Source organism: Orcinus orca, chromosome 2, assembly GCF_937001465.1.
Source record: "Orcinus orca chromosome 2, mOrcOrc1.1, whole genome shotgun sequence".
Classification (NCBI taxonomy): domain Eukaryota; kingdom Metazoa; phylum Chordata; class Mammalia; order Artiodactyla; family Delphinidae; genus Orcinus; species Orcinus orca.
The window spans coordinates 127,480,415-127,508,412 of NC_064560.1; the positions used below are offsets into that span (position 1 = coordinate 127,480,415).

General features: G+C 56.4%; 1 protein-coding gene across 1 annotated transcript; it reads right to left on the reverse strand.

Annotated features, from left to right (window-relative positions):
* Positions 1-5,096: 5,096 nt before the first annotated feature.
* LOC101290098 (myosin-7) lies at positions 5,097-27,998 on the reverse strand. Its single transcript, XM_049706971.1, has 40 exons — positions 27,908-27,998; positions 26,665-26,717; positions 26,029-26,237; positions 25,627-25,770; positions 25,180-25,336; positions 24,978-25,005; positions 24,244-24,352; positions 24,069-24,161; positions 23,902-23,965; positions 23,386-23,484; positions 23,052-23,155; positions 22,251-22,389; positions 22,026-22,144; positions 21,768-21,917; positions 21,319-21,489; positions 20,419-20,728; positions 20,081-20,148; positions 19,659-19,746; positions 18,908-19,025; positions 18,639-18,762; positions 18,220-18,356; positions 17,717-17,972; positions 16,846-17,088; positions 16,520-16,696; positions 15,549-15,694; positions 14,120-14,210; positions 13,027-13,416; positions 12,669-12,795; positions 12,392-12,510; positions 11,414-11,610; positions 10,686-10,869; positions 10,347-10,512; positions 10,092-10,216; positions 9,215-9,523; positions 8,771-8,974; positions 7,537-7,662; positions 7,049-7,324; positions 6,049-6,144; positions 5,793-5,927; positions 5,097-5,231 (listed from the first exon to the last, which is right to left on the reverse strand). The coding sequence occupies exons 3-40, from the start codon at positions 26,227-26,229 to the stop codon at positions 5,214-5,216; spliced, it is 5,808 nt and encodes a 1,935-aa protein (XP_049562928.1). The 5' UTR covers positions 26,230-26,237; positions 26,665-26,717; positions 27,908-27,998; the 3' UTR covers positions 5,097-5,213.

Consider the following 27,998-nt stretch of genomic DNA (forward strand, 5'->3'; position numbering starts at 1 on the left):
GTGCTGAGCTGCTCAGAGGAGAGCAGCAACCTGGCTTCCAGGAGAAAATTGGGGTGGTTCTCACCCGGCGATCTCTTCACAGAGAATCCTGGAGACTCTGGACCATGGGCGGAGCCACAGAGGTACAGCCAGGCAGAGGGAAGAACAGACAAGGAGAATGAGGAACAACGGAGGCAGGCCCGTGGGGAGAAGTAAGCCGGGAAGCTAAACCGAGAGCCAGCCGAGGGGGACAGACCGACATGGGCAGTCGGGCAGATGAGAGGCAGGGAGACAGGAAAGAAAGGATGCAGAGACAGTAAAAGTGAGAGGAGTGGGATGTGGAATCCGAGTTGGCAACAGAGAGGCAAGGAGATTGGAACACGCAGCTGTGAAGGGCAGGAGGAGAGACAGACAAAGAAGTATGATAGTGACAAGTACTGACAAAGACCAAGAGGCAAAATAAAATTGGACAAAGAGAGGGAAGCCATCCAAGGAGGGACAAACACGGAGAAAGCACACGCAGGACACAGAAAGCAGGAGAGGACAGATGCAGGGAAAGAAATGCAGATGGGAGAAGAAAAGAGGTTTCTGGTTTGCCGCTTGGAACCTCCCCTCTGTCAGTGGAAACTTCCCAGGGCTGGAGAAAGTCAGTTTTAGCAGAACCCTTGGGCCTCCGACTGACCTGCACCCCCGTTCCCCTCAAGGTGGGGGCTCTGAGGGCTAGCTACGGAGCTCCCACCCAAACCCCATCTTACCTGGTTCAGAGGAGTGTCAGTCTGTCCCTAGAGCATGATCCTTTATATCCTGCTGCACCCACCCACTGCCTAAATTTGGAGTCCTTCCCTAGGGACCCTCCCTCCCACCTCTCTCCCCTCCCGGCCCCTCCTCCCTTGATCCCTTGGCTCTGGAGGTGACAAGAGGACAAGAGGGCCTCCAGATTTGCCCATGAAAGGTCTGTCGCCCTAGCCCCTCTGGCTCCAGGGCCTTTTTTTAGTCCTTGGGCACATTCCTCCCCTCCAAAGGACTGATGGGCAGATAGTGGGAAGACAGGACTTCTCACACCCCCCCACCCCCACCCCGCACCCGGCACCACCAGGCCCTTACCTTGGTTATTTTTAACCTGAAGGGTGAGTTGAGCACTCTTGGTGAGGGCCACCTTCTCCTGCAGGCCAGATGCTTGTCCCCTGCCCCCAACCACGGGCTCCCCTCCCTCCTTTCCTCCCCAGCCTGTCCTCACACAGCCCAGGCTGGGAGCAACTCCCCACTCTCTCTGGACCTGGAGTCCCATGGTGCTGGGGACTGGCAGCCGGAGCCAGGATGCCCAGGGAGGGGCTCTACTTCCCAGATCCTTGACTCAGTTTCCTTTTGTCAGGAAAAGAATTGCCAGGCTGTCCTCTCTGCGCGGTCCTGGTTTCCTTCTGATCCCCAAGTCTGCAGGCAGGTGTCCTCCTGGGAACGTGAGGCTGCATTACTCGGGGGACACATCTGGAGCCCCCAGCCCCTCCCCTGCTGCTCCTGATACAGTGACCACCGTCTAACCGCTCAAACAGGGGAAGGGATTTCCCCACGCCACCAAAGCAGATTCGCACCCAGACCCACAGTCCAGCACCCTCACACATGGCCTTGGCCACCATGGGTCCGTGCCCATTCTTAAACACACGCGTACAGATATTTCACACTTACACACTTAAGTTTGCAGATTTTCCTTCTTGCTTTTATGCACACTGAAACACACATTTGCACACATAAGCTTTTACCCCTCCTCTGCCACCCTCTGCTGCCGGTGAGGGGCGGGGTAGGGTGGGGAGGGGCAAGAGGCGTTAATCCCAGGGCCTGAGGCGGGAGGGGGTGGGGGCTGCTCCCTTCCGCCTCTCTGGGCTGCCAGAGGGTGCAGGTGCTGCTGAGGCTGGCTGGGGTCCTGGCCGCCCCGGAGATTTACAGGAGCTGGGCCCCAAGCTCTGCGTTCAGCAGGGCGGGGGCAGGGATCTGCCATCTGCTCCCCCTCCCCAGGTAGAACCCCAGCGCTCCCTCCCGACTGTGGTGGGGCTCATACTCACACATCCATCTTCATGGGTGTCCCCCAGCGCCCCAGGCCCTCAGGGCCGCCCTCCCCAGCCTCCAGTGATGCTGCCTCTCAGAGGCGGTAGGTGTCAGGTCTTCAACAGGCCATGCCTGTTATGACTAAGTGGACATTGTGTGCAGGAAACAAAGCCAGACTCCCCTGACCTGGCTTGCCCTACACCCTCACACCCAGGAACGCTCTCCCAGCTGCCCCTCCCAAACCATCTCCTGTCACCTCCCAATATAGCTCTAGAGTGGGGAGGTGGGTAGGACGGACAGGGGTCAACTTCTCTGCTTTCCACCAAATATGTGGTCTCTCCCCCAATGCGCCAACTCCTTAGGACCCTCCACCGCCCCATTAATGGACTCAAGGATACATCTGTCTGCAGGGAACCTGTACTCCATATCCAGTGTCCTTGGGGGGACCTGAATCAACCCCACATTCCCGTCTCCGGCAGGTACAAATGCCAAATTGTTCCCCCAGGGGATGCAAGCTACTTGTCCCCAGCTCTAGGTCACTGGAGGACCTAGCATGCAAGCTGGGGGTCAGCCTGTGGCCCAGTGCGCCACTGCCTGGTTCCCATTGCCACGGGGACGTGATAAGGGGCTGAGAACACCAGGTCAGGCTGGGTCAGGCCCAGATGACAAAGACTAGGCTTTGTCCTCAGGGAACCCTATGTCCTGAGCAGGCCAGACTGGGTACAGGTGGAGTGGGGGTGAGGGGTAGGCAGGCAGTTCCCACTGTCTCCTGTGGAAGGAGGAGGAGGGGAGGGGTTAAATTGGTCCCAGGGCTCTGCTTCCCGTCTGGTCTGGTTTGCCCTTCTCTCCCTTTCCTAGGCCCCCTTCTCTCCCCAGCTCTCACATCCATCCCTGCTCTCCGTCCCTCCCTCAACTGCCTCCTAGAGCAACTCCTCATTCTGCTAGAAGTCCTGGCCAGTGAGGGCACGGGATGGAGACTCCTGCCACAGGAAAGGGGACGCGGAGGCAGGGCTAGCCTTGGCACCGGGTTGCCCCTCTTTTGCCTGGCTCCCTGTATGTCTGCCTCCCTTTCCCGCTTCCTGGTTCCCTGTCTCAAAGTTGGGCCTGGACTCTGATTCTCCCTCGCACCACGTTTCTGCCCATCGCGGGGTCTGACATGCCTGCCTTTCCATAAGTCTCTGCCTTCTCTAAGCCCACTGTCGGCTTGCTCTCTGCCTGTCTCATCTCTGCCTCCACACCCTGCTCCAGGGTCTTCATCCGCTTCTCTCTAACCCGTTCTCCACTTTCCTGATTTTGCTTGCATCTGAAGGTGACCCAGGATTCTCGCCTTTGCCCAGTACCGCCCCACCTCGCTCTCCCAGCTTCTCGATCCAAAGCTCACCCTCCCTGTCTCCTCTCCAATCCTCTCTCGGCACCCTCCTTCTGTGGCTCGGCTGCCAGTCCTGTCAACCGCCCCCCATCCCCCGGTCTGCTGCCCAGTCTCTGGCTGTTCCTCAGCCTCTCTCCTCTGCTCTGGGAGCTTGGATTCTCTGGGCAACCCCTGTGTCTCCCATTTCAAGTGTGTCCCTCTCTTTCCTTCACTTATCTCCTCATTGCTCTCCAGGTCCTTCCTAGGAAAAGGAGCAGGGCTAGGCGAGGAGAGTGGAGGAGGATGTGAGGAGAGGACACAGCACTTCCTCTATCTTTTCTCTCTGTTGGTTCCCCTGGTCACCGTCCTCCAGGTTTTTGAGCCCTCTCCCTCTCTCTCCACTGCCACGCTCCTCAGGTCTTGCCTTTGGTTTTTTTGTTTGTTTGTTTGTTTGCGGTACGCGGGCCTCTCACTGCTGCGGCCTCTCCCGCCGTGGAGCACAGGCCCCGGACACGCAGGCCCAGCGGCCACGGTTCATGGGCCCAGCCGCTCTGCGGTACGTGGGATCCTCCCGGACCGGGGCACGAACCCGTGTCCCCTGCATCGGCAGGCGGACTCTCAACCACTGCGCCACCAGGGAAGCCCAGGTCTTGCCTTTTTCCTTCCCTACTCCCCTTCTCCCCTCTCCCTCTCCTCCCGTTCTCTAATACTGGCATTCCCTTCTTCCTGGCTGTTGCATTGGGAGCTCAGAGCCCAGAATGGCTGTGTGTGGTGCATGGGGGAGATTCAGGCCAGGGCCTCCCAAGCCCCTGCCCTCTGTGGCCCATAGTCCCAGGCCTTCCCTGAGCAGCCCAGGTGTGGCAGCGACTCCAGGGGAGCTAGGCTTGTTTAGTTGGAGGGCAGCCTGCTCCTTCCTCCATTTTCCAGCCCTCCGGCAACCCATTCCCTCCCCTCCCTTCCCCAGGGTCCTGCTCACACGTGACTCTCCCCAATCCCTCCTCTGCCTGCCTCCCCTCCAGACGGCCTGCTCTAAATGGGCCAAAGGACCCCCGTCTTCCAGCAAGACCAGACAAGGAGGGGCTTGGGAACGGAAGCTACCGTGGGAAGCAACGAGGGAGAAGAATGGAGTGCCTTGGACCAAGGGCCAGGCCCCGGGAGGAGGCGAGGAGGAGAGGAAGGTGGGCTAGGGTACAGTTCTCCTGGTCGTGGTGGGGAGGTGGTTGGAGACCATGGAGGCCGTGTCTGGAAGGGGGTGGGCTATGGATGCAAGTCCTCGTGCCCCTCAGATACCTGCCTCGGACCGGGGCTGGGGGCCCACGTGCCCAAGTGGGTCACGCCTCAGGGGGCACCCTTACACACCAAATCCCCTCCCCACAGCCCAGCTTCAGTATTGTCAGAGGTGAGGGTAGCGTTGATCAGATCTGGGGTGTAGGTCCGTGCAGGTGGCCTCACTTGCTCTAGGAGAGCCTTAAGGGCCTCCCTAAATCTCCTTTACCTCCCAGGGTCTCTGGGCCAGGGAGAGGGCTGGCAGGAGAGGTGTCGCCTGCTGAGGAGGAAGTGAAGGGGAGCACCTGGCAGGGCTGCACCAGGATGCTCAGAGCCTCACAGGCTCCCTAGGGAGGCCTCTTGGGTCTGGACTCCTCCTCCGGAGCACCCACCCCCACCCCGTGTCCATGTCCTTGTGTTCCTGTGGCTGGCAGACTGCGAAGAAAAGTCTAGAGGCAGGATCTCACTTCAAGGAAAATTGCTTTATTCTGCTTCCTCCAAAGGGGCTGCTCTCCAGGCTCCAGGACTGGGAGCTTCGTTGCACCCTCAGGATGGGGCAGATCAAGGAGATGTGGCACAGCTACTCCTCATTCAAGCCCTTTGGAAAGGAAACAAAGTCCAAACTAGCTCCAGAGAGGTGGGTGTTGGGCAGGGATGGGCACAGGCAACAAAGGGGAGATGGGCACCGATGGGGGCAGGACCACTGTGTGGCCTGAGGGAGGCCCCCTGGTGGTGGGAGATGGGTCCTAGGGGTCAGTGTGGAGGGCAAGTCCTGGAGGGTAGGGCTCTGGGGTCAGCTGGAGGGATGCTTCCTGGGTGAGGACAAGGGGTCCTCTGGGAGGTGCACCTTAGGTTGGAATTACAAGGTTGAAGGCCTAAACTAGGTGGAAGAGAAGTAGAAATAGCAGTTGGGGGAAATTGGGACACACTAGGTGTCTATCAGTTGGGGTCTTTGCTGACCACCCTAGGGCTGGGATTCACAAAATCATTGGTAGTCAGAATGGGAAGAAGCCTAGAAATCGTGGAGGACTGAGTTACCCCGCCTCTGGGGTCGTGGGGTTCAGCTGTGGGGGTGAATGAAGGGGAGGGATGCTGGGGCGAGGGGCTCTGTCTGAGGGGGACCGATGTGTGTGTGGGCGCTGCCATGCGGGAAACCCACCTTGGCGCCGACGTCGCGGCTCTTGGCCCGCAGCTTGTTGACCTGGGACTCGGCGATGTCCGCCCGCTCCTCTGCCTCATCCAGCTCGTGCTGCACCTTGCGGAACTTGGACAGGTTGGTGTTGGCCTGTTCCTCCTGCGGGGGTTCGGGGGGGCGGGGGGATGAGGCGAGAGGAGCCAGGGATTATTAGACTCCCAGCCTGGGGGCCGGCTCCTTGTCCCCTCCTCCAGGCCTGGGCCCCATCAGGGTCACTCACCGCCTCCTCGGCCTGGCGTTTGTAGGCCTTGACCTTCAGCTGCAGCTTGTCCACCAGGTCCTGCAGCCGCAGCAGGTTCTTCCTGTCCTCCTCCGTCTGGGGGTCGGGCAGAAGTGAGTACGGCATGGTCATGGGAAGCACTGCAGCCCCTTCCCCACTCATCGGCTTTACCCTGAATGCAATATCCTGACCCATTTCAACTCCTGGATCCTCACCAAACACTTGAGTTCCCCTCACAATTTCTTACCCAAAAAGGTATGAATACTTTTAATGGTTTGTACCAAGAAAGAGTCTAGGGAGCGGATGGGCTCCCTGAAATTGCACACAAAACTGTGTGTGTGCACAGGCCCTGGGGGGTCCTGGGGGGTCCTGGGGGCCCATGGAGAGTAAGCCCCCTGTTTCTAGAACCCAGCGTGTGCTGGCAGGAACTCTGGGACTGCAGGCCTGACGGGGTTTCCTGGGCTGCTGGGAAATGACATTGACTTGATCTAGGTTAAGGACAAGTATGCATAGAGGGATGGCGAATCTCTGGATTGGAATGGAAAGAAAATCTGATTGACAGTCTGATTCTAGAAAACACCATAAGAGCTAAAGTCTACACTTCCCTGAGTAACCGAAAAGTTCTGAGATTCGTTTAAATGGTTTGGTGTTTTTTGGTGGTGATGACGCCAGGCTAAGGTTTGGCTACATATTTGCTTTCTGGTAATCTGTGCAGGGTGAGCTCTAGCTCGAGCTCTGGTGTCTGCAGGGGAAAGGCTGAGGGGGAATGCTGAGGTGGAACTTGAAGGCCAGGGGCTCAGAGACTGCCCTCTGAGCCAGGGGACACTCAGGGTAGAACAGGGTCAGGCAGAGTAGAAACAGGGCAACCAGGGGCTGTACTCTCACTCCTTGACCTGTAAGAGGCTAAGAGAGAACACTTCATCGCTCTGGGGTGGCTGTCACCCTGGTTTCATGCCATAATGCAGAGGCCCTGGCCCCAGAGCAGCTGCCACGCCCGCACCTGGTAGGTGAGCTCCTTGATGCGACGCTCACTCTTCCTCATGCCCTTGATCGACTCTGCATTGCGCTTCTGCTCGGCTTCCAGCTCATTCTCCAGCTCCCGCACCCGGGCCTCCAGCTTCTGCAGCTGCTTCTTGCCGCCCTTGAGGGCGATCTGCTCGGCCTCGTCCAGCCGGTGCTGCAGGTCCTTGATGGTCTGCTCCATGTTCTTCTTCATGCGTTCCAGGTGCGCGCTGGTGTCCTGCTCCTTCTTCAGCTCCTCCGCCATCATGGCGGCCTGTGCACGACAGAGAGCGTAAAAGAACAGGACCCCGGGGCCTCTTCTTTCCCATTAAGGATCACCTCTTTCCCATCCTGCCGTTTGCTCCCTGAGGCCCTCAAACCCACAGAGTGGCAGAGTCACCGCTGTTACAGCACAGTGGCCTGGCCTGGACCCACAGGCCTGGTTCGAGTCTTTTGGGGAGGGCAAGAAGGGGAGCGGTCACTCACGTCCGTGATGGCCTTCTTGGCCTTCTCCTCGGCGTTCCTGCACTCCTGCACTGCCTCCTCCACTTCGCCCTGAAGCTGGGACAGGTCTGCCTCCATCTTCTTCTTCTGGTTGATGAGGCTGGTGTTCTAGATAAAGGCAAAGAAAACTATTGAATGTATGCTTTGCTGCCTGATTCTACACTTCTACCCAGAGAAAATTAGAACTGGTCATTTTTTAAAAACATGTCTTGTTCTTAGTATTTTCCTTGTTTTGCACCTGCTTTCTCTTTTCCTATGAAAATAGATATATTCTAGACAATATATCTAAAGGGACTCGGCTCTGAAGAAAGACTTCAAGCAGGAAAGGGTCTGTAGTTCTACTCCTGAGATCTGTAGTAACACGTCTGTGCAGGAGTATGAAAATATTCCAAGGAAAATGGGAGAAACTTGGTTAAAGGGACTGTATCCTGGAAGCGATTATAGTTATAGAAGGAGTGGGGTAAGGAAGAGAGGACCACATCCGTGGGTGATGTCATTCCCATATGTACTAGATTACAGAACAAAACTCCACAGGGCAGTGCAGTGAGATGGACATAAAAACTCATTACCGAGTATAGCTGAAAACAGTGTGTATGGGATTGCAGAAAAATGGTGTTCTGTGGAGAATTTGGTTTGCAAGTAGATGCAGTTGTGCTTCTTTCAACTCCAAAAGTCCCATTTTATTTATTTATTTATTTATTTTCGGTACATGGGCCTCTCACTGTTGTGGCCTCTCCCGTTGCGGAGCACAGGCTCCGGACGTGCAGGCTCAGCGGCCGTGGCTCAGGGGCCCAGCCGCTCCGCGGCATGTGGGATCTTCCCGGACCGGGGCACGAACCCGTGTCCCCTGCATCGGCAGGCGGACTCTCAACCACTACGCCACCAGGGAAGCCCAAAAGTCCCATTTTAATACAGCAAGCTGAGGCTGGCTGTCTTCTAGATGTAGGATATCACATAACAGCGTGCATTCCACGACTCCCAGATTTGTGATTTTGCCAGGCACCACCAATCCACCATGACACTCTTAGCTTTTAAGTGTAGACCCCTTTCTCAAGGTTGTGGTTCCGCAGCCATGACTAACAGAGGCGAGCTGGTCCCAGAGATGAAATAATTTATGATCCATGTGCTTGGACATATGCTTTCTCAGGCCATCTGATTCAGAGCGTCGCTAGGTGTCCTGGCTCTGCTGCTCGGCATGTTTCTCCTGGCCTCTCACCTGGGAGTGCAGCAGCTGCACCCGCTCGCTGGTCTCGATCAGCTCCTGCTCGGCCAGCTTCCGGGACCGCTCCGTCTGCTCCACCACGGCCCGCAGCTCCTCCAGCTCAGCCTGCAGCAGGTTGTTGCGCCGCTCCACGATGGCGATGTTCTCCTTCAGGTCATCGTTGGCACGGACCGCGTCATCCAGCTGGATCTGGGTGTCCTGCGCATCACGAGAGTGGGCGTGAGAGAGGCAGCTGGGCTCTGGCCCATCAGGAGGCCGTCAGCTGAACTGAATGCTGCGGAGAGCCCCTGGCGGTGGCTCAGGTGGGACCTGTGGGAGGTGCCTGCGACGGCCCCGGGGCAGGAGGGATCTGGTGCTGTGATGGGACGCCACCCCCCAACTCGGCCACCGCCCCTCTCTGGGTGAGGTGACTTCCTGCTTCCAAGAGTCACCAGGTACCTTCAGCAAGCTCTGGAGGCTCTTCACTTGCTTCTGGGCCTCGGCGGCCACGCGGTTGGCGTGGCTGAGCTGGATCTCCATCTCGTTGAGGTCGCCCTCCATCTTCTTCTTCACCCGCAGGGCCTCGTTGCGGCTGCGCGTCTCCGCGTCCAGGGAGGTCTGCAGGGAGTCCACCACCCGCAGGTGGTTGCGCTTCGCCTGCTCCATCTCCTCGTCCTTCTCTGCCAGCTTCCGCTCCATCTCTGCCTTGATCTGGTTGAACTCCAGCTGGGCCCGCAGGATCTTGCCCTCCTCGTGCTCCAGGGAGGCCTGGAGTGGGGTGGGGAGACAGGGTCCGAGGAAGTCAGGGAACAGGATGGGGGCAGGGGTCTGTCCATGAATCGTGGATACAAAGTGAGTTCAAGAGTGGTGTAAGTGGTTCAGTCAAAGAAGCAGAAGGAGGAAGAAGAAAAGAGAATTTGAAAGAAAGAAAAAAAAAGGCCTAAGAGAAGGTGATTCAGGCTCTCACAGAGGAGAGCAAGCTATGAAGACAAAGAGGAAAATGAAGAGAGTGGTGTTGCCAAGGAAACCGAGGCAATCAGGCACAGAATGTAAAAACCCGAAGAGGGAGGCAGAGATGGAAGGGGGGTGGGGGAGTGAAACAGGAAATCTTGTCTAAGATGTAATAGGTAAAATGTTTGTGTGAAGGGAACTGAGTGACCGGGTTCATTCATTCATTCCACAATATTTGTTGAGTGCCTCCTATGTGCCAGGCACTGTTCTAGGCTCTGAGAATTGAGCAGTGAACAAAAACAAAGGGAGATGAGAACAGGGACCACAGCCTAGAGCTCAGCTTCTTCTCCCACCCCTTGCGCACCCCCTACCCCTGTGTGCGCACCTCGGCCTCCTCCAGGGCCGCCTGCAGCTCCAGCTTCTCAGCCTCCAGCTGCTTGCGGACCTTCTCCAACTCGTGGATGGTCTTTCCACTGGAGCCCAGCTGCTCGGTCAGGTCGGAGATCTCCTCTGTGGGAGGGGCGGGCCGCTCAGCTGGGGGCAGCGGGGCTCCAACGGGGGGCACGCCTCTAGGAGCCGCTGGGTGGCGCCACGTGCGGACCCTCCCTGCCCCGCCCCCGCCCCCGGCCTGGGCCCGCACCCTGCAGGTTCTTGTTCTCCCGTTTGAAGGTCTCCAGGTGCTCCAGGGACTCCTCGTAGGCGTTCTTGAGCTTGAAGAGCTCGGTGCTGAGGGAGCGCGCCTCCTTCTGCGAGGACTCCAGCTCCGACTGCGACTCCTCGTACTTCTGCTTCCACTCGGCCAGGATCTGCGGGGACGGGACGCGGCTCACCGGGCAGCCCCAGCCCCACGTCCAGGGGCACCCAGGCCCCTCTCCTGGGCTCAGCCTCCTCCCAGCCTCTGCCTCCTGGGAGGACGTTCCTGACTCCCGCCTGCCCGCCTGCTCTGGCCCCTGGCTGCGAGTCCCCAGCCTGGGCCCACCTTGTCGAAGTTCCTCTGCTTCTTGTCCAGGGCCGCGGCGGCCGCGTTGGAGCGCTCCACGTCCACCATCAGGTCTTCGATCTCATTCTGCAGCCGGTGTTTGGTCTTCTCCAGAGAGGAGCACTTGGCGTTGACGGCCTCGACGGCCTCCTCGGCGTCCTGCAGCCTCTGGGCCAGCTTCTTCCTGCCCGTGTTGGAGGAAGGGGGGTAGTGGTGGGAGAGGGTGGGGAGGATGGAGGGTGTGGATTTGGACAAGGGTACACATTGTGAGGCTTGTAGAAAACAGTCTTTGAAAACTCAGAAGCATTGTTGGAGAAACCTGAGGACAGGCCCAGGGGCTGAGAACGGGGCAGGCAGAGGTTCTGGGAGGTGTGAAGACCCACAGCACCCGGAGGGCCCTTTGCGAGGCATCCCTAGGCTCTAGGCTGCAGACACGGAGGACACATGGGCTCTGAGCGCCCCCATCTCCCCTGCCATGGCACCCTGCCCCAGGTGGGAGCGCTCTGCCCTCAGACAAACCTTTTGTTCGTCTTATATTCGGATGAGAAACATAACGCGAGCAAAAAGCTTCCCTGAGAGGAGAAGGAGGTGGGGCCAGGGCAGGGTCCTCTGTGTGGTCAAAACACAGCTAAGCATCCATCCCCTGGGCCAGACCCACTGAGGAGTGGGCTGGGCTGCATCCTACCCTCACAGGGGCCTCAGCCAGAGGCAGGCCGCCCGGGACTCACTTGGCCTCCTCCAGCTCCTCGGTCCTCTGGATGGCATCCGTCTCATACTTGGTCCTCCACTGGGCCACCTCCGAGTTGGCCTTGGACAGGACGCGCTGCAGCTCGGCCTTGGCCTCCGTCTCCTCCTCGTATTGCTCCCGCAGCAGGTCACAGTCGTGCCGGGCTGACTGCAGCGCGTGGGCCAGGGCGTTCTTCGCCTGGGAGGGGCGGCACCGGGAGGCGGGCTCAGCTTTCCCTGTGATGCAACTCCAGTTCCTGCCCGTCTCCTCACCCTAAATTTCAGCACTAACACCCTAGTGGCCTCACCTATCTCTAAATCCCTAGTGGACCTGGAACGGTTTACTAAGTACTATAAGCAAAGAAAGTCGCTATTTACAAAATGCTATTTACAAAATGCTTCCTGCCCGTCCCCCCCGTGCTCCTCACGGCAGCAGGCGTTATCATCCTCACCCCTGTTTTACAGGGAAGGAGACGGAGGCTCACAGAGGTTTGTTGATTTCCCCAAGGTCACCAAGCTCTAAGAGGCAGGTTAGGATTTGAGACCTGGCCTTTTTTAAAAGTCATAGTCGTTTCCCTTTTTCATGAGCCCAGCAAAGTGCTAAGAATTTCAGGAACCAGTGGAGTTTCTTTCTGCAGTTTTCAGCTTGCTCTGCTAATCCCAGGACCACTTGTACAGTTTCTGCATCCCATACCTATACCCAGTGAAGGCCATCACATCTCCCTAGTTTATTTCCTCACCTCGCTTCCCCCCGACCTGGGCACCCTTACTTCATGCCCTCCAGAGACAGCAGCAGAAAGACAGAGGGCCTCCGCATGGGGAATAGATTAAGGAGGCGCGTGGTAGAGTCTGGGCTATTATCCCTTTTGGAAAATGGGAAAATACTGGGTAGATGGCAAGCCTCATTCTTAGGAAAGAAAGTGATGTGGATGCGAGGCCAGCCAGTATGCTGGACCAAGTGCCCTGAGTCCAGGCCTCACCTTAACCTCCTCCTCCAGCTGCCTCTTGAGGTCCTCCAGCTGCTGGGTATAGGTGAGCTTGCCCCGGGTCAGCTGGGAGATCAGCGCCTCCTTCTCATCCAGCTGCCGGGACAGCTCACCTGGAGAGGCACCGAGGCACGCTCAACTCTCAAAGGTCAGTCAGTCCTCTCTCCCCCAACCCCTCCCCTAACCCTCAGGTCCCATTCTCTGGAGAGATATGTGTGTGCACCCAAGCCTGTGGTGGCTCAGGAAGTTGGGAGACTAGGGTGGGGCTCACCATTCTCGGTCTGCAGCTTCGCCCGCTGGCTGGTGAGGTCGTTGAGAGAACGCTGGGTCTCCTCGGCCTTGCTTCGGTGCTCGTTCATCTGGTCCTCCAGGGTCCGGCACATCTTCTCCAGGTTAGCCTGAGACAGGAAGGGGAGTCATACGATCTATGTAGGGGGTGCTGAAGGGGTGTGAGTGATGCAATTAAAGGAGAAGGGAAGAGAAAGGCATGGAGGAACAAAAGGGTCCAAGAACTGGGTCGATGAAGGGAAGCAGGAAGCTGAACCATCAAAGAAGAGAGAGGAGGCACGGATAGAAAGTGGAGGCAGGTGGAGGGAATGGGAGGAGGGGAGAGGAGAGCAGAGGCCCACCTTGGCCTTGATGACCTGCTCCATGTTGGAGGTGACGTCGTCCAGCTCCAGCTTGAACTCGCTCTTCTCCTTCTCCAGCTTCTGCTTCACGCGCTGCAGGTTGTCGATCTGCTCGCCCAGCTCGGCCACGCTGTCGGCGTGTTTCTTGCGCAGGGCGGCCGCCGTGGCCTCGTGCTGCAGCGTGGCCTCCTCCAGGTCCCGCCTCATCTTCTGAAACTCAGCCTCGCGCTTCTTGTTCATCTCGATCTGCACGGACGTGGCCCCGCCGGCCTCCTCCAGCCGCTCACTGATCTCCTCCAGCTCCCGGGACAGGTCTGAGCGCAGCTTCTCCACCTTGGCCCGGGCAGTGCGCTCGGCCTCCAGCTCTTCCTCCAGCTCCTCGATGCGCGCCTGGGCAGGGTATAGGGGGCTCAGACCCACCGCCTGACCCCTCCATCACAGCCCCCTCCCCAGGGCTCTAGAAGGCTCCTGGCCTGTCTGGAACAGCAGGCAGCTTAGTTCCACCAGTGGACAGGTAGAAATAACAGGATTTTGGTGAGATGGTTTGGACAGCTGAGTTTGGGCCGGAACATTGTACATTGTCGTTATTGGAAGGAAAGTGGTTGAAGCTTGCTCTTGAAGAAGGACAAAGAGACCTGTGTTCCAGGGATAGTTTAAGCAGTTTTGTGGCAAAAATAATAGAAGTTGGAATGAGAGAGCCAGGTTCGTCTGACCAGACAACTAAAGACCCAACACAGCGTTCACTCTAGAGGTAAGAACTGAAGTCACAGACCATCAGGGCTGAAGGGACCTTAAAAGCCACAGGGAACAAGGGAGGACATATAGACCCAGAGACTGGCAGTGGACTACCCACAGTCACCAGCTGAACCACAGCTGATATAGGAAGCTGGGATTTCTGTCCCCAGACCCGTGAGTGTTTCAAGATCTCTTCCTATGTCATCCTTGGATCAGCCAGCCCTCCTCGAGGTGCTCCACAGGGGAACTGTGATGGCCCAGCACCTCCCTTCACAGACACAGAGCCAGTGCCTGTGATGCTGGGAGAGAACGGCCTGGAGGAGGGTTGGGGGGCTGAGGACCAGCCCAGGGACCTTACCTGAAGCTCTTTGAGCTTCTTCTGCAGCTGGCTGCCCAGGGCCTGCTCATCCTCAATCCTTGCATTGAGGGCGTTCAGCTCAAAGTCCTTCCTGCGGGGAAGGAGGGAGGGTGAGGCAAGGGAGGCTGGTTGGGCTCCAGGAGGGCCTGCCCGTGGTTGGAGATGGTAGTGAAACAAACGAGGAGCAAAATTTCATCCAAAAAACCCCAGCTTCCAGGGCTGTTGTAAGGTCCCTGAAAGTGTAACACCTGCTGAAGGATTGAAGTTCAACAGGATATATAACAGGAAGAGCACTGTAGGTGGAGTGACAGGACCTGGGCTCCGAGATGCTCCCTTCTTTGGTCTGTAAAATGAAGGTGTTGGACTAGGTCGACTCAAAGGCCCCTTTTAGCTCTGATGGTCTTTAATTCTGTCACTGTTACTTTGGGCAACTTGGTAACCTTTCTGAGCCTTCCTTTCCTCTTTGGTAAGTGGGGTTCAAGTACCATTCTTTTTTTTTTTTTTTTATTTTTTGCGGTACGCGGGCCTCTCACTGCTGTGGCCCCTCCCATTGCGGAGCACAGGCTCCGGACGCGCAGGCTCAGCGGCCATGGCTCACGGGCCCAGCCGCTGCGCGGCATGTGGGATCTTCCCGGACCGGGGCATGAACCCGTGTCCGCTGCATCAGCAGGCGGACTCTCAACCACTGCGCCACCAGGGAAGCCCCAAGTACCATTCTTAAAAGGTGGTTTGAGGATCACTGGGATCATATATTTATTCATTCATTCAGCAAGTACTGTGCCTGGGGAAGTGTGAAGGTTTCCTGGTGAGATTGTAGACCAGGATGAGTTTCACAGCCTTTCATAGTCCTGACCCTAAAGCACTTTGATCATCCAAAAATGCCCCACAGACTCACAGTTCGCCAGGTGTGAAAAGTGGATCTACACATTTTTGAAGATCTTGCAATAAGAATCGGAACCACAAGATCACTGAACAAAGAAGTAGCCAGACCGTGCCCTGCTCACACGTGGTGGCTGAGCCGTTTCTCTGCGGTCCTCTGGGCTCTCTGTGAAGGACCTGAAAGGATTTACCTGAGAGGCTTTTGTGTGGAGCTTTCCTCCGTGTTAAGCAACTGGTCTCCAAAGAGACTTGTGTATAAAGGGGGTGAGCTGTTATTTTCCATCCCTTTTGAGTGCCCAGCAGGAAGAGAGGGCTTGAGGGATCCGGGTTAGACTTTTGCCAGGGAGGCCTGCCAGGCCCTGATGTGCGTGTCTGGGGGAGGAAAGCCCTCTTCCTGGAGGCTTTGCCCACAGTTTTGCACCTACTTATGGAGGCTGCATGAGGCTGTTGCCTCTGAGGTTGGATGTCTTGGCTCAGCTAATATTGCCATGGGCGGGACAGTCTGCTGGGCGGGGGAGGAGGAAGGGCGATGGGGCGGGGAACACGCTACTTTTTTAGCCGCTCATCCAGCTGCTGCTTGTCGTTCTCCAGATCCATGATGCTCTCCTGGGTCAGCTTCAGGTCTCCCTCAAGCTTCCGCTTGGCTCGTTCCAGGTCCATACGCACCTTCTTCTCCTGCTCCAGGGATCCCTCCAGCTGACGGAGAAAAGGACCAATGTGCCCTGTTAGGCCAAGCATCCTTATTTGGTGATTTGGGAGCTAAGTCCCTCTGTGGTTGAGGAATCCTGAGAGGTGTCAAGACTTGGGAAAGCTTCCCCAGAATGGGCCGGTTGTTGCCAGGGGACTGTGAGAGCACCTAGCATGGAGGGATGCTCAGTAACTATTTGATAAATGATTGAATGAATGACTGTGGGATGAAATCCCAAAGCTATGTTCATTCATTCTGCATCCTATAAGCACCTACTGGATACCAGGCCCCCTATTAGGCACTATAGACACAAAATTGAATAAATCCAAGTTCCCACCTAAAGGCAGCTTCCAGTCTATGGCTGGGACGAATACTTCAGTAATGATAACACAGAGTGATAAAGAGTGATTCAGTAGAGATATGCTCAAAGGACTACGTGTGAGAACAATGATCACTAAGGATCAGATCCTGGCTAAAATATTAGAAGTCCAAAGATCATCCTTGAGGAGCTTCACAAAATTCCCAAGAAAATGTTTCATGTTCTTACAAGTTAACCCTCTAAATCCCGTGGTTGAAGGGAGAGACATATAGGCTTGAACATCAAGTGAAATAAGGAAGCCCATCTCTACTGTGGATCACATCAGCAAGATAAGATATATAAATCAGAATTGATCACCCCTCCCCTTTTCTATTCCCCAGCTCCCTTCTAGAAAGGTGTCAGGAGAGGGAGCACTGTCCAGCCCCACCCCCCCAAACACACACACACACACACACACACACACACAAGCACAGATGGACATGGTATGTCTAGGCCCTTGTGACAATCTACTTACATCGTCCACATGCTGTTCCAGCTTGACCTTGGCCTTGGTCAGGGTGTTGACCTTGTCCTCCTCAGCCTGAAGGTCATCCAGAGCCTGTTGGTGGGCCTCTTGCAGAGCTTTCTTCTCCTTGGTCAGCTTGGCAATGATCTCGTCCAGCCCAGCCATCTCCTCTGTCAGGTTCTTCACCTGTTGACCAAGAACCCCATCCCCTTTAGGGTCAAAGGTCACCAACCTGGAGACATCTGTGGAGACCTCCAATGCCAAGGACCTGGGCCACACTCAGGTCTGGGAATCCTGAGGAGACTTGGGCTGGAGCCAGAGGGAGCTGCCCTCACCTTGTTCTCTGTGGCGTGCTTCTCCTTCTCCACCTTGGCCAGTGTCAGCTCCAGGTCATCAATGTCCCTCTTGAGCTCAGAGCACTCGTCTTCCAGCTTGCGCTTCTTGGCCGTGAGCTCGGCGTTCATCTCCTCCTCGTCCTCCAGCCTCTCGGTCATCTCCTTCACCTTGGCCTCCAGCTGGATCTTGTTCTTGATCAGCTGGTCGCAGCGCTCTTCCGCATCAGCCAGGTTGTCTTGTTCCTAAGCGCAAGGTACAGAGGGGAGGCTGTTTGGTGGGTGGGGTCCTCGCCCTGGCAAGTGCATGGAGGGACAGGCTCCACCCTCACTATAGGAGGGGAGCTCTAGGATCTCCCCAGCTGAGAAGAACCTCAGAAGGATGGGGAGAGGAAGAGTTTTAGGGCAATGTGATGGGAGCACTGGGGGATGAGAGCCGAGAGGAAGGGAACCAGAAGTCTCTTTATGTGGCCCTCTTCCTCTGGTTCTTCCATCAACGGGAGGGAACTGTGTTTGTTGATGCCAGCACTTTACATATTTACAACCTAGTGAGATGGGTGGCTTTATTTCCCATCTAGAGATGAGGACATTGAGACTCAAAGATGATGCATGGTTTGCCCAAGGTTGCAAAATTATTAAGCTGTGGATCCAGGTTGAACCCTGGTGGAAAGCCCATGTTTTTAAGTTAGTTCTTTCTCCCTTTCCCTTTCTTTCCCTCAAGAGACCTCTTTGGAGGTCTTTGGAAGTATTGATTCCAGAATCCTCTGCCTATGAGGGCACAAGATGGTGAGCCCCTGGGTGGGGAAGTGCAGGGTGTGTGGGGGATGTGGGCAGGTGTAGGGCAGAAGAGCCAGCAGAGGCCCGGGAGCCTCACCGTCTGCACTTGGAGCTGCAGGTCGTTCTTCTCCTGCAGCAGGGACACCATCTTCTCCTCCAGCTCCTTGCGTCGAGCCTCCGACTTCTCCAGAGCCTCTTTGAGGCGCCCAAACTCCTCCTTCATGAGGGCTATTTCCTTCTCTGTCTCTGCGCTCTTCAGCAGCGGTTTGATCTTGAAGTAGAGCTTCATCCAGGGCCAGTTCTTGACCCCCATGAAGGCCCGAATGTTCCACTGGATTACCAGCAGGGAGTCTCTGCAGGGGCACAGCAAGAAGGTTGGTGAGAGAGCTTCCTCCCTCCTCCCCGTCCTGAGGCCTTGGCTCCTGGGTCATGGCCCTGTCCTCCATCCATCCCACACTCCGACAGCAAGGCCCACCCTGTGTCTGTATGTGTGTCGTGCCCCCTTTGTCATTTGAAGACCTGGTGTGCTCTTTCTCCTTATACTGCCCTGAACCAACCTGGGCCTTAGAGACCTGAGAACCTCCTTTTGAGATCTCTCACCTGCGTTCCAACAGCTTCTTGAACTCCATTCTGGAGAGCACACCCCGGGACTGAGCCTGGATGCGGGTGATGATGCGGCTCAGCCTCTCGTCCCGCATCTCCTCCAGCAGCCCCAGCAGCCCCGCCTTGAAGAACACCTGTGGAGAAGGTGTGTGTGTACATGACTAGGACAGGCAGGATGGAAAAGAGGGGGTGCTTATCTTAGAGAGGCTAACAATGCAGGAAAGAACTGGAGGAAGGAGGTCAATGGCAGCTGGAGCTGGCATGGGGGAGCAGTGCTGTCTGGTCCATGGGGAGGGCTAGCACGTGGTTCAGTAATGTTCCTGAGATGGTTGGTAAAAGGAAAGGAGCCATGAGGTGAGGAGTCAAAGGACAAGACAGGTCTTCCTGTAATCAGTTTGTTTCTTCCCTTTCCTCACCTTGGTGTGGCCGAACTTGTACTGGTTGTGGTCAATGTCCAGGGAGCCCAGCAGCTTCTCTGACCCTTTCCTGCTGTCAATGAACTGGCCCTCGGGGATGGCTGCCGGGTTCAGGATGCGGTACCTGGGAGGGAGGTGCCCGTAGTTACCCACGTTCTGCACTGATCTGCTCTGCCCAGAGAATCTGAGGCCACCTGAAGACTCCCCTCCCACCTGAGGCTGCCTATGCTCCCCCTGTTCCCTGAGCCCTGGGGGGCCCTGGTACCCACCTCTGCCGGAAGTCCCCGTAGAGGATGCGGTTGGGGAAGCCCTTCCTGCAGATGCGGATGCCCTCCAGCACGCCATTGCAGCGCAGCTGGTGCATGACCAGGGGGTTGTCCATCACCCCTGTGGCAGGAGGGGAAGAGAGAGGAGTGTGTTGAGAGAGCACGGGACTAACAGCCAAGGGTTCTGGGTTCTGATCCTGGCTCTGCCACGTACTGGCCTATAACCTTAGCAAGTCAGTATTTTTTCCTAGCCGTGTTTTGAGAATAACCGAAAGGCTTTCACGGTCCTTATTTTAGATGGTTTATGCCTATTATCATAGGTGATAGCCAGGGCAAATATAGCCCATTTTTTAGAGAATAAAATAAGCCCGGACAGGTTAAGGGACTTGACCGAGGTCACTGAACTGATCAGAAGAGAGCCAGGCCTTGAACCTGGGCACCTGAACTCTTCCATCTCCTTATGATTCATTCAGAAAGGGATAAACAATCCTTACACGTGTCACCAGCAGTTGTAAGGCACTAGTGAGGTAATGTCCATCAGAGTGCCTTGCACATTACTCTGAGCTACACATTCCAAATGTAAGGCAGCACTGTGGCCGAGTTGGGAGGTAGTGTGTGAGACTCCATGGGCAGTGGGAGGAGAAGAGTGTGATTTGGAAAGCTCCATGGTGGGAGCTCAGGAGGTGACCTAGAAGGCCCTGACCCCGGGGCAACGCGTCTCAACCTTGGGCTGGGCCCGACTTCTTGGGCTTACCTGGAGACTTTGTCTCATTGGGGATGATGCACCGCACGAAGTGGGGGTGTGTGGAGCGCAAGTTGGTCATCAGCTTGTTCAGATTCTCCTGTGGCCCAAAACCCAAGAGGGAAAAGTAAAGAAAGGGAAAGAAAGAGAAGTGAGCGGAGAGGAAGGAAGGGAAAGAGAGACAGAGAGAACTCGAGGAACTAGAGGATAAAGGAGGGCTAGGGGAGACGTGGAGAGGGAGAGGATGGGAGGCAGGAGCGACAGTGAAGTGAGGTGAGATGAGAAAGGAGTGGGAGACGAGGCCAGCAGATGAAGGAGAGAGAAGACAGGGTGGACAGGATCAGGAAGGGCCTGAAGAGACTGAGGGGCAGGAGCTGGGGATGAACCAGGCAGGGGGCAAGCGGGACTGGGGTGGCGCTGGGCCACATGCTCACCCTGTGCAGAGCTGACACGGTCTGAAAAGATGAGCCTTTCTTGGCCTTGCCTTTGCCCTTTTCGATAGCTGTGGGAAGGAGAGTCGAGAAAATGGGACGAGTGTGCACGTGGGGAGTCTGGACAGGGGGTGAGGAATCACAACCTCTCTTCACATTTAGCCTGCAGGCCAGGGTCTTCATTGTGGGTGCCTCAGCTTCTCCACCCAATTCTATCTCACTGAACCTGTAAAGCTTGGGGCCCAGCCTGACATGGAAGTGGTGGGGTGTAGCACATGACCTGCCTCAGAACCACGGCAGAAGTCCTTCTCCCAGTCCCCTGGGTCCCAGTCTCCACTCACGTGTGTCAAACCCAGCATAGTTGGCAAACAGGGTGCTGAGCATCTTGAGCGAGGACTTCTTGTACAACTCCACCACCGTCTCGTTGAGGGGGTCTTTGTTTTTCTGTAGCCAGCCTATGATGTTGTAGTCCACCGTGCCGGCATAGTGGATCAGGGAGAAGTGGGCTTCCGGCTTCCCCTTGATGTTGCGTGGCTTCTGGAAGTTGCTGGACTTGCCCAGGTGGTTGTCAAACAGCTTAGCCTTGAAGGTCATGTCAGTGGCCTTGGGGAACATGCACTCCTCCTCCAGGATGGACATGATGCCCATGGGCTGAGGGTGGAGGGGAGAGCATCACTGAGCCTGCTTTAAGCAGATGGAGATGGACCCTGCTCTAGGGTCAGTATTTGCAAATGGAGATGCTCCTTTGGGTATTAGGTATCAGTGTCAGCTCTGAGTACAGTTATCTATTGACTGACACCTGTTCAAGCCTTCCCAAGGTGGGACTTTGTTTGATTTCGGAGGGACCTTTGTGAAAGTCTGGGAATGTGGATGCTACAGGTGCTTTACACACCATTCCATCGCCCAGATCCCTGAGATGATGGGGTTGAAAATAGGTGTTCTCTTATGCGCCCCTGTGCCACCCTCAAACTTCCTGCTCCTTGATGGGTAAACCAGGGCCGCAAGCACACTGGTATGGGAGGCCATCCTTGAGGTGCCCGTCCTCCGTGTGTCCACTCTCAAGCCTCTGGAAACTCAGCTCTCCCAGGCACCACCCTCTCCTGCAAGGTTCTGGGAACTAGGGCTTGGGCTTCTGCTGCTGTCTGGATCTCCCAGAAGGGAGAGGGGTCTGCCACTTTTCTGGGCCGTTCATGCATGTGGGGTGTGAGTGGAGAGTTCAGGCGGAGGGGCCGAAGCGGCACCTTCTCGATGAGGTCGATGCAGGCCTGCAGGTCCATGCCGAAGTCGATGAACTCCCACTCGATGCCCTCCTTCTTGTATTCCTCCTGCTCCAGCACGAACATGTGGTGGTTGAAGAACTGCTGCAGCTTCTCGTTGGTGAAGTTGATGCAGAGCTGCTCAAAGCTGTTGAACTACAGAGCGGGGGGTGGGGGAGGGGAGCGGGTCAGGCGGGCAGCTGTCCGTGGCCCATGCGGTGCGCCCAGGGCCGCGTCCAGCCTGGCAAGGGGTGCAGCTGGCCCCTCCCCTCCCCTGTCAGGGCGGGGAGGGAGGGCGCCCTGAAGACACATGACCGTCTCCACCAGAGCACACCACCGTCCCCGCGCCTGGCCTGCAGCCGGCTCAGCCAGCAGTGGCTGCCTGTGCGAACCAGTGAGTTACTGTTCTCCCAGCCCCGGGGCTCCCCACTCACGTCGAAGATCTCGAAGCCGGCAATGTCCAGGACGCCTATGAAGTACTGGCGCGGCTGCTTGGTCTCCAGGGTGGCGTTGATCCGCGTCACCATCCAGCTGAACATCTTCTCGTACACGGCCTTGGCCAGCGCCCCCCTGGCGTACACCACCTGGAAGGTGGAGGAGAGGCCCCGATGAGAGAGTGGTAGGAAAGAGTGAGTTGCAAAGCTCCCACTGCACCATGCTAACCCCCCATTTAACTTCTGAAGGTGACCCACCTGCTGGACATTCTGCCCCTTGGTGACGTACTCGTTGCCCACCTTCACCCGAGGGTGGCACAGCCCCTTGAGCAGGTCAGCTGAGTTCAGCCCCATGAGGTAGGCGGACTTGTCGGCCTCTGGAAGGAAAGGGCAGGTAGCAAAGCTGGTAAAGGATGCGATGACTCCTCTGCAGAGGTAGGCTTCAGGGGCTCCACAGCTGCTCCCCGCATCCCTGACTCCCACCTTCGGTGCCATCTGGCTCAGCCTGCTCCTCTCGCTGCTTGAGTTTGAACTTCATGTTTCCAAAGTGCATGATAGCTCCCGTCAGCTTGTACATGGAGTTCTTCTCCTCTGATGTGAAGCCCAGCACATCAAAGGCATTCTGTAGGCAGGCCCGTATTGGTGGAAGCCAGAAAGGGGAGTATGGCAGGTAAGTGAGACCCCTCTTGAACTGGAGAGAGATCTTGTCTCCCGAATCCCTGTGAGCTCTGAGACTCCCGTCCCCAGTGGGGAACTCCAAAACTGAGACGGGAGGTACAAGAGCTGGGTGGGGTGTGGACTGCCTCAGCCCCAGCGTCAGTGGTCAGGCTGTGCGCTGGAGGTGCTGAGGGTTGCCCACTCATGTTTCCTACTGTTACCCCTCTTCTAGGCCCTCCCCTTGCTTCCCCGCCTGGACCTTTCATATGTGTCTATACCCGTTCTTTACCTGACAGCCTGCCCCAGGCCCACGGCATCTGCGTGACCATCGCTACCCCGTTTCCCTTGGTAATGCTTTGCTTTTTCGCTTGTCTGCTTCTCTGTCCCATGGCTTTCAACCCTCTCTGCTTTGATTGAAAACACCAAGTACTGGCCTGCCCTGTCTTAACCACACCCGTACCCCAGCACATCCTGGTCATAGGGCACATTCTGGTCCTCAGGGAGGGCCGTACCACGTTGAACAACAGACAGCCAGTGTCTTAGCTCTATTCGTGGGCCAGTGAACTGGCCCCATTTACCCCTGACTGCCAATCCCCTCGCCTCTCAGCTGGGTCCTCACGCACTTACATCAGTGGCCATAAGCTCCTCTGCATCATCAATTGAGTCCACAGTAGTCTCTCCTTGGGAGATAAATGAGTAGTCATAGGGGTTGTTGGTGATCAGCAGCATGTCTGGCGGGGGAGAAAGACGTGGTTAGAATGTGAGTGCAAACCCCTGGCCCTCCCTGGGGCTATCTGCCACATGACAGAAAAGCACATGAACAGGGCTTAACAGGGTCCTACATCCCACAGAACTGAATCCAGCAGTGCCATAAACCCAGGGCCTGTCAACAAGCAGCCACAAGCCGAGGTGACCAGGTTGCCATGGAGATAGTTGGTCTCGGTTGGTAGCTGTGACTCACCCAGCAGCTCAGGCTTTTTGTTAGACAGGATTTGGTAGAAAATGTGATAATCTCTCTCTGCTTTCAGCTGGAAAATAACTCTGGACTTTTCCAGAAGGTCTGTGAATAGTAGGGGAGAAGAAAGAGAGGAAGAAAAGGTTGGGATTCAAGTATAAGGAAATAGAGAAAAAGGAATGATAAATGTAGTGAGAAAAGGACAGAGGGAGAGGGAGACAAGAGAGGGAGAGAGACGCATACACAGACACACAGAGATGGAGATGGAGTCCCAGAAGGAGAGAAATGATCTCCAAGAAAAGTCCCAGAGAAAGACACGCAGATGTGCAGAGACAGTGATGGAGAAAGACCAGAGGAAGTCTCAGAAGGAGACGAATATATAGACCTAGAGACACAGAGGTGGAGAGAGGGAGAGAGCCTGAGGGGCAGGGCCCTAGAGAAAGTCAAAGAGGGAGGTTGAAACGGAGATGGTTAGAATGAGGATGAGCTCAGGCTGAGCCCTAGCAGATCCCTGGCACTCACAGGTCTCTATGTCTGCAGACGCCAACTTTCCGGTGGCCCCAAAATGGATTCGAATGAATTTCCCCTGGAGAGGTGGAGAAGAGTGGTGATGAGTTGAGGGAAGGCTCATACTTGACACCATCCCTTGACCAGCCCAAATCCCAAGTCCAAAGTCAGGGACCACTCACAAAGCGGGAGGAGTTGTCATTCCTGACGGTCTTGGCGTTGCCAAAGGCCTCCAGGGCGGGGTTGGCCTGGATGATCTGGTCCTCCAGGGTGCCCTGCAGAGGTCAAGAAGGGTGGCGGGTGAGAGGCCTCCTCCTCCCTTTTGCAGTGCAGGCCCCTGGAGGACAGTAGGCCTACCTTGCCTGAGGCCTGCTCCTTCTTGCTGCGATCGCCAATGGCGGCAATGACAGCAAAGTACTGGATGACCCTCTTGGTGTTGACCGTCTTCCCTGCCCCGGATTCTCCACTGTTGGGACAGTTGGGCTTATTAGGCAGTGAACAAACATTGTTTGAGACCAACAAGCCTAAAGTCAGGAGAGATTGCCTAGTTTTACTTGGCAGGGGGAGCCCTGAAGCAGGAAGCCACCAGGTAATATGCATCTCAAACACACAGCTGTACTCTGACGTACATATGGTCAAGGGTAGCAACCAGGAAGGATGCTGAAAGAAGGTGTGGATTTGGGCAGGTGGAACCTGGTCTTAGCTGGGCAAGGTCAATCAGAGGAGATGGGCCTGGGCTGTTTTGGAAAAGAATGGGTGGGGCTGGAAGAATGGGGAAGGTTTGCGAAGGGAACGATGAAAGAAAATGAAGAGGTGAAGAAGATGTGGTGTTACTGGGATTATGGATAAAGGAGTGATGAGCTGGAGGGGCGTGAGTGAAGGAGATGGGAGAGGAAAAAATAAGAGAGGGATGGGAAGCAGAAAGGAAGGGGGAGAGCAAGGAGAGGTCAGGGTGAAGGCCAGAGAAGAAATCAGAGCTGGCATGAAGGTGGAGGGAAAGAGAACTGTGGGTCTATGCACAGGGGCTGTGGTCCTCATAGGGGCTGGGCTCAGGGAGATTCTGGAAGGGAACGGGTAGGAGCCACACTCACGTGATCAGGATGGACTGGTTTTCTCTGTCTGGTGGGGGGAAAATGGGGAGGAAAAGTCAGGAGCCACAAAAGATGCTCCATCTGGCTTCCCCCACCCCCCAACCCGCCCCAGCTCCCTGCCTCTCTTCGGCAACTCCCAGCGGCCTGAACCCCTCCAGAGGAGGAAGGGCCCTCTGGAAACCCTTTGCTTGGGGCCTGTCACCTGTCAGCATGTACTGGTAGGCGTTGTCAGAGATGGAGAAGATATGGGGCGGCGCCTCGCTCCTCTTCTTGCCCCGGTAGGCAGCCACCACCTCGGCGTTGTACACCGGCAGCCACTTGTAGGGGTTGATGGTGACGCAGAAGAGGCCCGAGTAGGTCTAGGGGAGGAAAACGAGGAGTGAGTTGCCAGTGATGAAGGGGGAGGGTTGGCGGTTTTCGGAGTTACAGAAAGGTCTTAGGAGAGGAAGAGAAAGGAAAACATATGAACGCGCTCAATCTGAGCAATCCCAGCCCTCAGGGTATTAGAACTGCACCAAGGATGCAAGGATTGGGACAGAGTGCAATACTGCCTGGGCACAAAAGACAGAAACTCTCGGGACTCCAGGAGGTGGAATTACGTGGAGCAGGAAGCCACTAGATTCAGAGGGATGTCCCGGGGTGCACTCACGTAGATCATCCAGGCTGAGTAGCGTTCCTTGAGGTTGTAGAGCACCGCGGGCTCGTGCAGGAAGGTCAGCATGGCCATGTCCTCGATCTTGTCGAACTTGGGTGGGTTCTGCTGCAACACCTGGTCCTCCTTCACGGTCACCGTCTGCAACAGCCCATGTGCAGGCCCTGCTGTCAGCCCCCTCAGCAGGGATAGGATTTGGGCAAGTTACAGGACGACGATGCTCATGAGATAAGGACCCAGGGTCCCAGAGAAGAAAGACCGGATGCTGGGGACGAGAAGGGCTATTTGGAGGGAGTAGGTCCCTACCCAGAGGAAGGGCAATCCTGGTGGCACCCCTCTCTGGCCACCCAGGTGTGGGGGGCATCTATAGTGGCCTCTCACACCGGCCCTGCCACCTACCTTGCCACGCTCTGTCTCGGCGGTGACTTTGCCACCCTCTCGAGACGAAATCTTGGCCTTGACGAACTCCTCTTTGTCATCAGGCACGAAGACATCCTTCTTGAGGTCGAAAGGCCTGGTCTGGTCTTCCAGCCGCTCCTTCTCCGACTTGCGCAGGTAGGGGGCGGCCTCCCCAAACGCAGCCATCTCTGCATCCCCCATGGCTGGGCCTGCAGCGGGAGGGAAAAGGAGCTGACTGCCCTCCCCTCCACTCCCCTCTCGGGGCTCTCCCCTTCAGCAGGAGCCCCGAAGCCTAGCACTGTGCTCAGGGCTCAGGAGGGGTCACCGAGAGTCCCTCGTTCCTTGAGCTCATCCTCTAGCCTGAGAACTCCCTAGCAAACCTGTCGGGGCAGAGCGGGGAGGCTAACGTCTGTCCTGGCTGGGGGTCTCCTAGAGGAGCGAGGAGTGTCCCCGGCTTCTGCGAGCAGGAAGCTAACTATACCCACCGTACCCGTCTCTGAGCCTCATCCCTCCCTGGCTCCCTCACTAGTCACAGGTAAGAACTCCTGGCCACCAAGCCATGCTCCCAAGGCAAGGCAGAAACTAGAGTTGTGTGTCTTCCCAGATCCCCCACACCCCATCTTCAGCTCTCCTTACCTTGGCTTCTCGGATGTGCCTTCGAGAGGAAAGGGGGTCAAGCTGGCTGGGGCCTGGAGAGAAGGAAGGCTGGCTGGTGAGGACTACTTCCCTGCCTCGCCCTGGCCCCGCCCTTCATCTTCCCTCCATCTCAGGCATGAACGTGGGTGGGCGGTGGTGGTGGCTTCTCTGGTCCTGTCCTCTCTCTTGCTTTCCCCGCCCAGGTTCCTGATGTCAACTCAATGAGCCCCTCACTCCTCACTCCTGGCAGATGACCCCACCCTTGCCTACCCCCATGTAGTGAAGCTTGCCTTTTTGAGCCACCTGATGTACAACCAGTGGTCACATTTTGGGGCTTTACAGCCTACAGAGCACCTTTATGCACGTGCTTCTACTCAGTCCTCACCCCATTCTACAGAGGAGGAAATCTAGGTTAACCGGCTTGCTTGTCCAAGAACACGTAACAATAAGTGGTGGAGCCAGGACTTGAACCCCAGTCTCAGGACTCCAAAGCCAGTTCTCATCCTTCCTGTCCCCGTTTTATCGTCAGTTGTGGTGAACACTGTCAGAGAGGAGCCGCTGTGGGTCTCTTCTCGTAGACAGACCCATGGTACAGCCGAACGCTCTCCACAACAGACGTGCACATTCAGTATGTATACAGCACAAGTACAGTGTCAAGGGTACGAAGACAGGAATAGCCACACCACGTGCCTGTGCCTGGGGACAACTTCTGCAGGGGGCACACACACGGCAGTGGGCTCGACTCCTAGTTGTGCACACGAGCCCCACCACGTGCATGGACGTGGGTAGTTACACATCGCAAGCCTAGCATTTATGCGCACACTTCCTAAACAATCGTCCTCCGCCATCCTCTTGCCCCTCCCCACAGATGGACCTACCTGTCCTCGGGCCTGATCATAAACATGTCTCCCAGTTGATATTTTTGTGTCTTAGGCAGTGAGATACATAGCCTCCCTCACCATGCATTCAGACACCACACACGCGCGCGCGCACACACACACACACACACCCCTCTTGTGCATTCCGGTCCCACGTGCTCAGATACACACACCTCCCCCTGTAACACATGAGCCCCCCACTCCCCTGGCACATACATGCATGTTTAGACCTTCCCATGTGTGCTCAGTGACCGGACCTGGCACTCTGCATGAAGCCCTGCATACAGCTTGCTGTTCCTAGGGAGCTCCTTTCGAAACCTGGGGCCCCTTTTCCCAGAGAAAGGCCCCCAGCTCTACGCTCTTACCTGAGAGCAGCAAGGAAAGAAGACAGAGTGCAGGAGAGAGCTGTGGAAGTGACCTGGTCAGGGGCTGTATATATGGGACAGCAGGGCGCCC

Bases quoted from the DNA above. Each gene is read 5' to 3' on its own strand.
- LOC101290098 (XM_049706971.1), bottom strand. From the start codon at position 26,229: ATGGGGGATGCAGAGATGGCTGCGTTTGGGGAGGCCGCCCCCTACCTG. The intron at 16,697-16,845 runs GTGAGGGCAGCT...CTTGGTCAACAG, and splicing joins AGCACGCCACAGAGAACAAG to GTGAAGAACCTGACAGAGGA. The intron at 12,796-13,026 runs GTGGGCCTCTGC...TTCCTGTCTCAG, and splicing joins AGCAGGTCATCAAGGCCAAG to GCTAACCTGGAGAAGATGTG.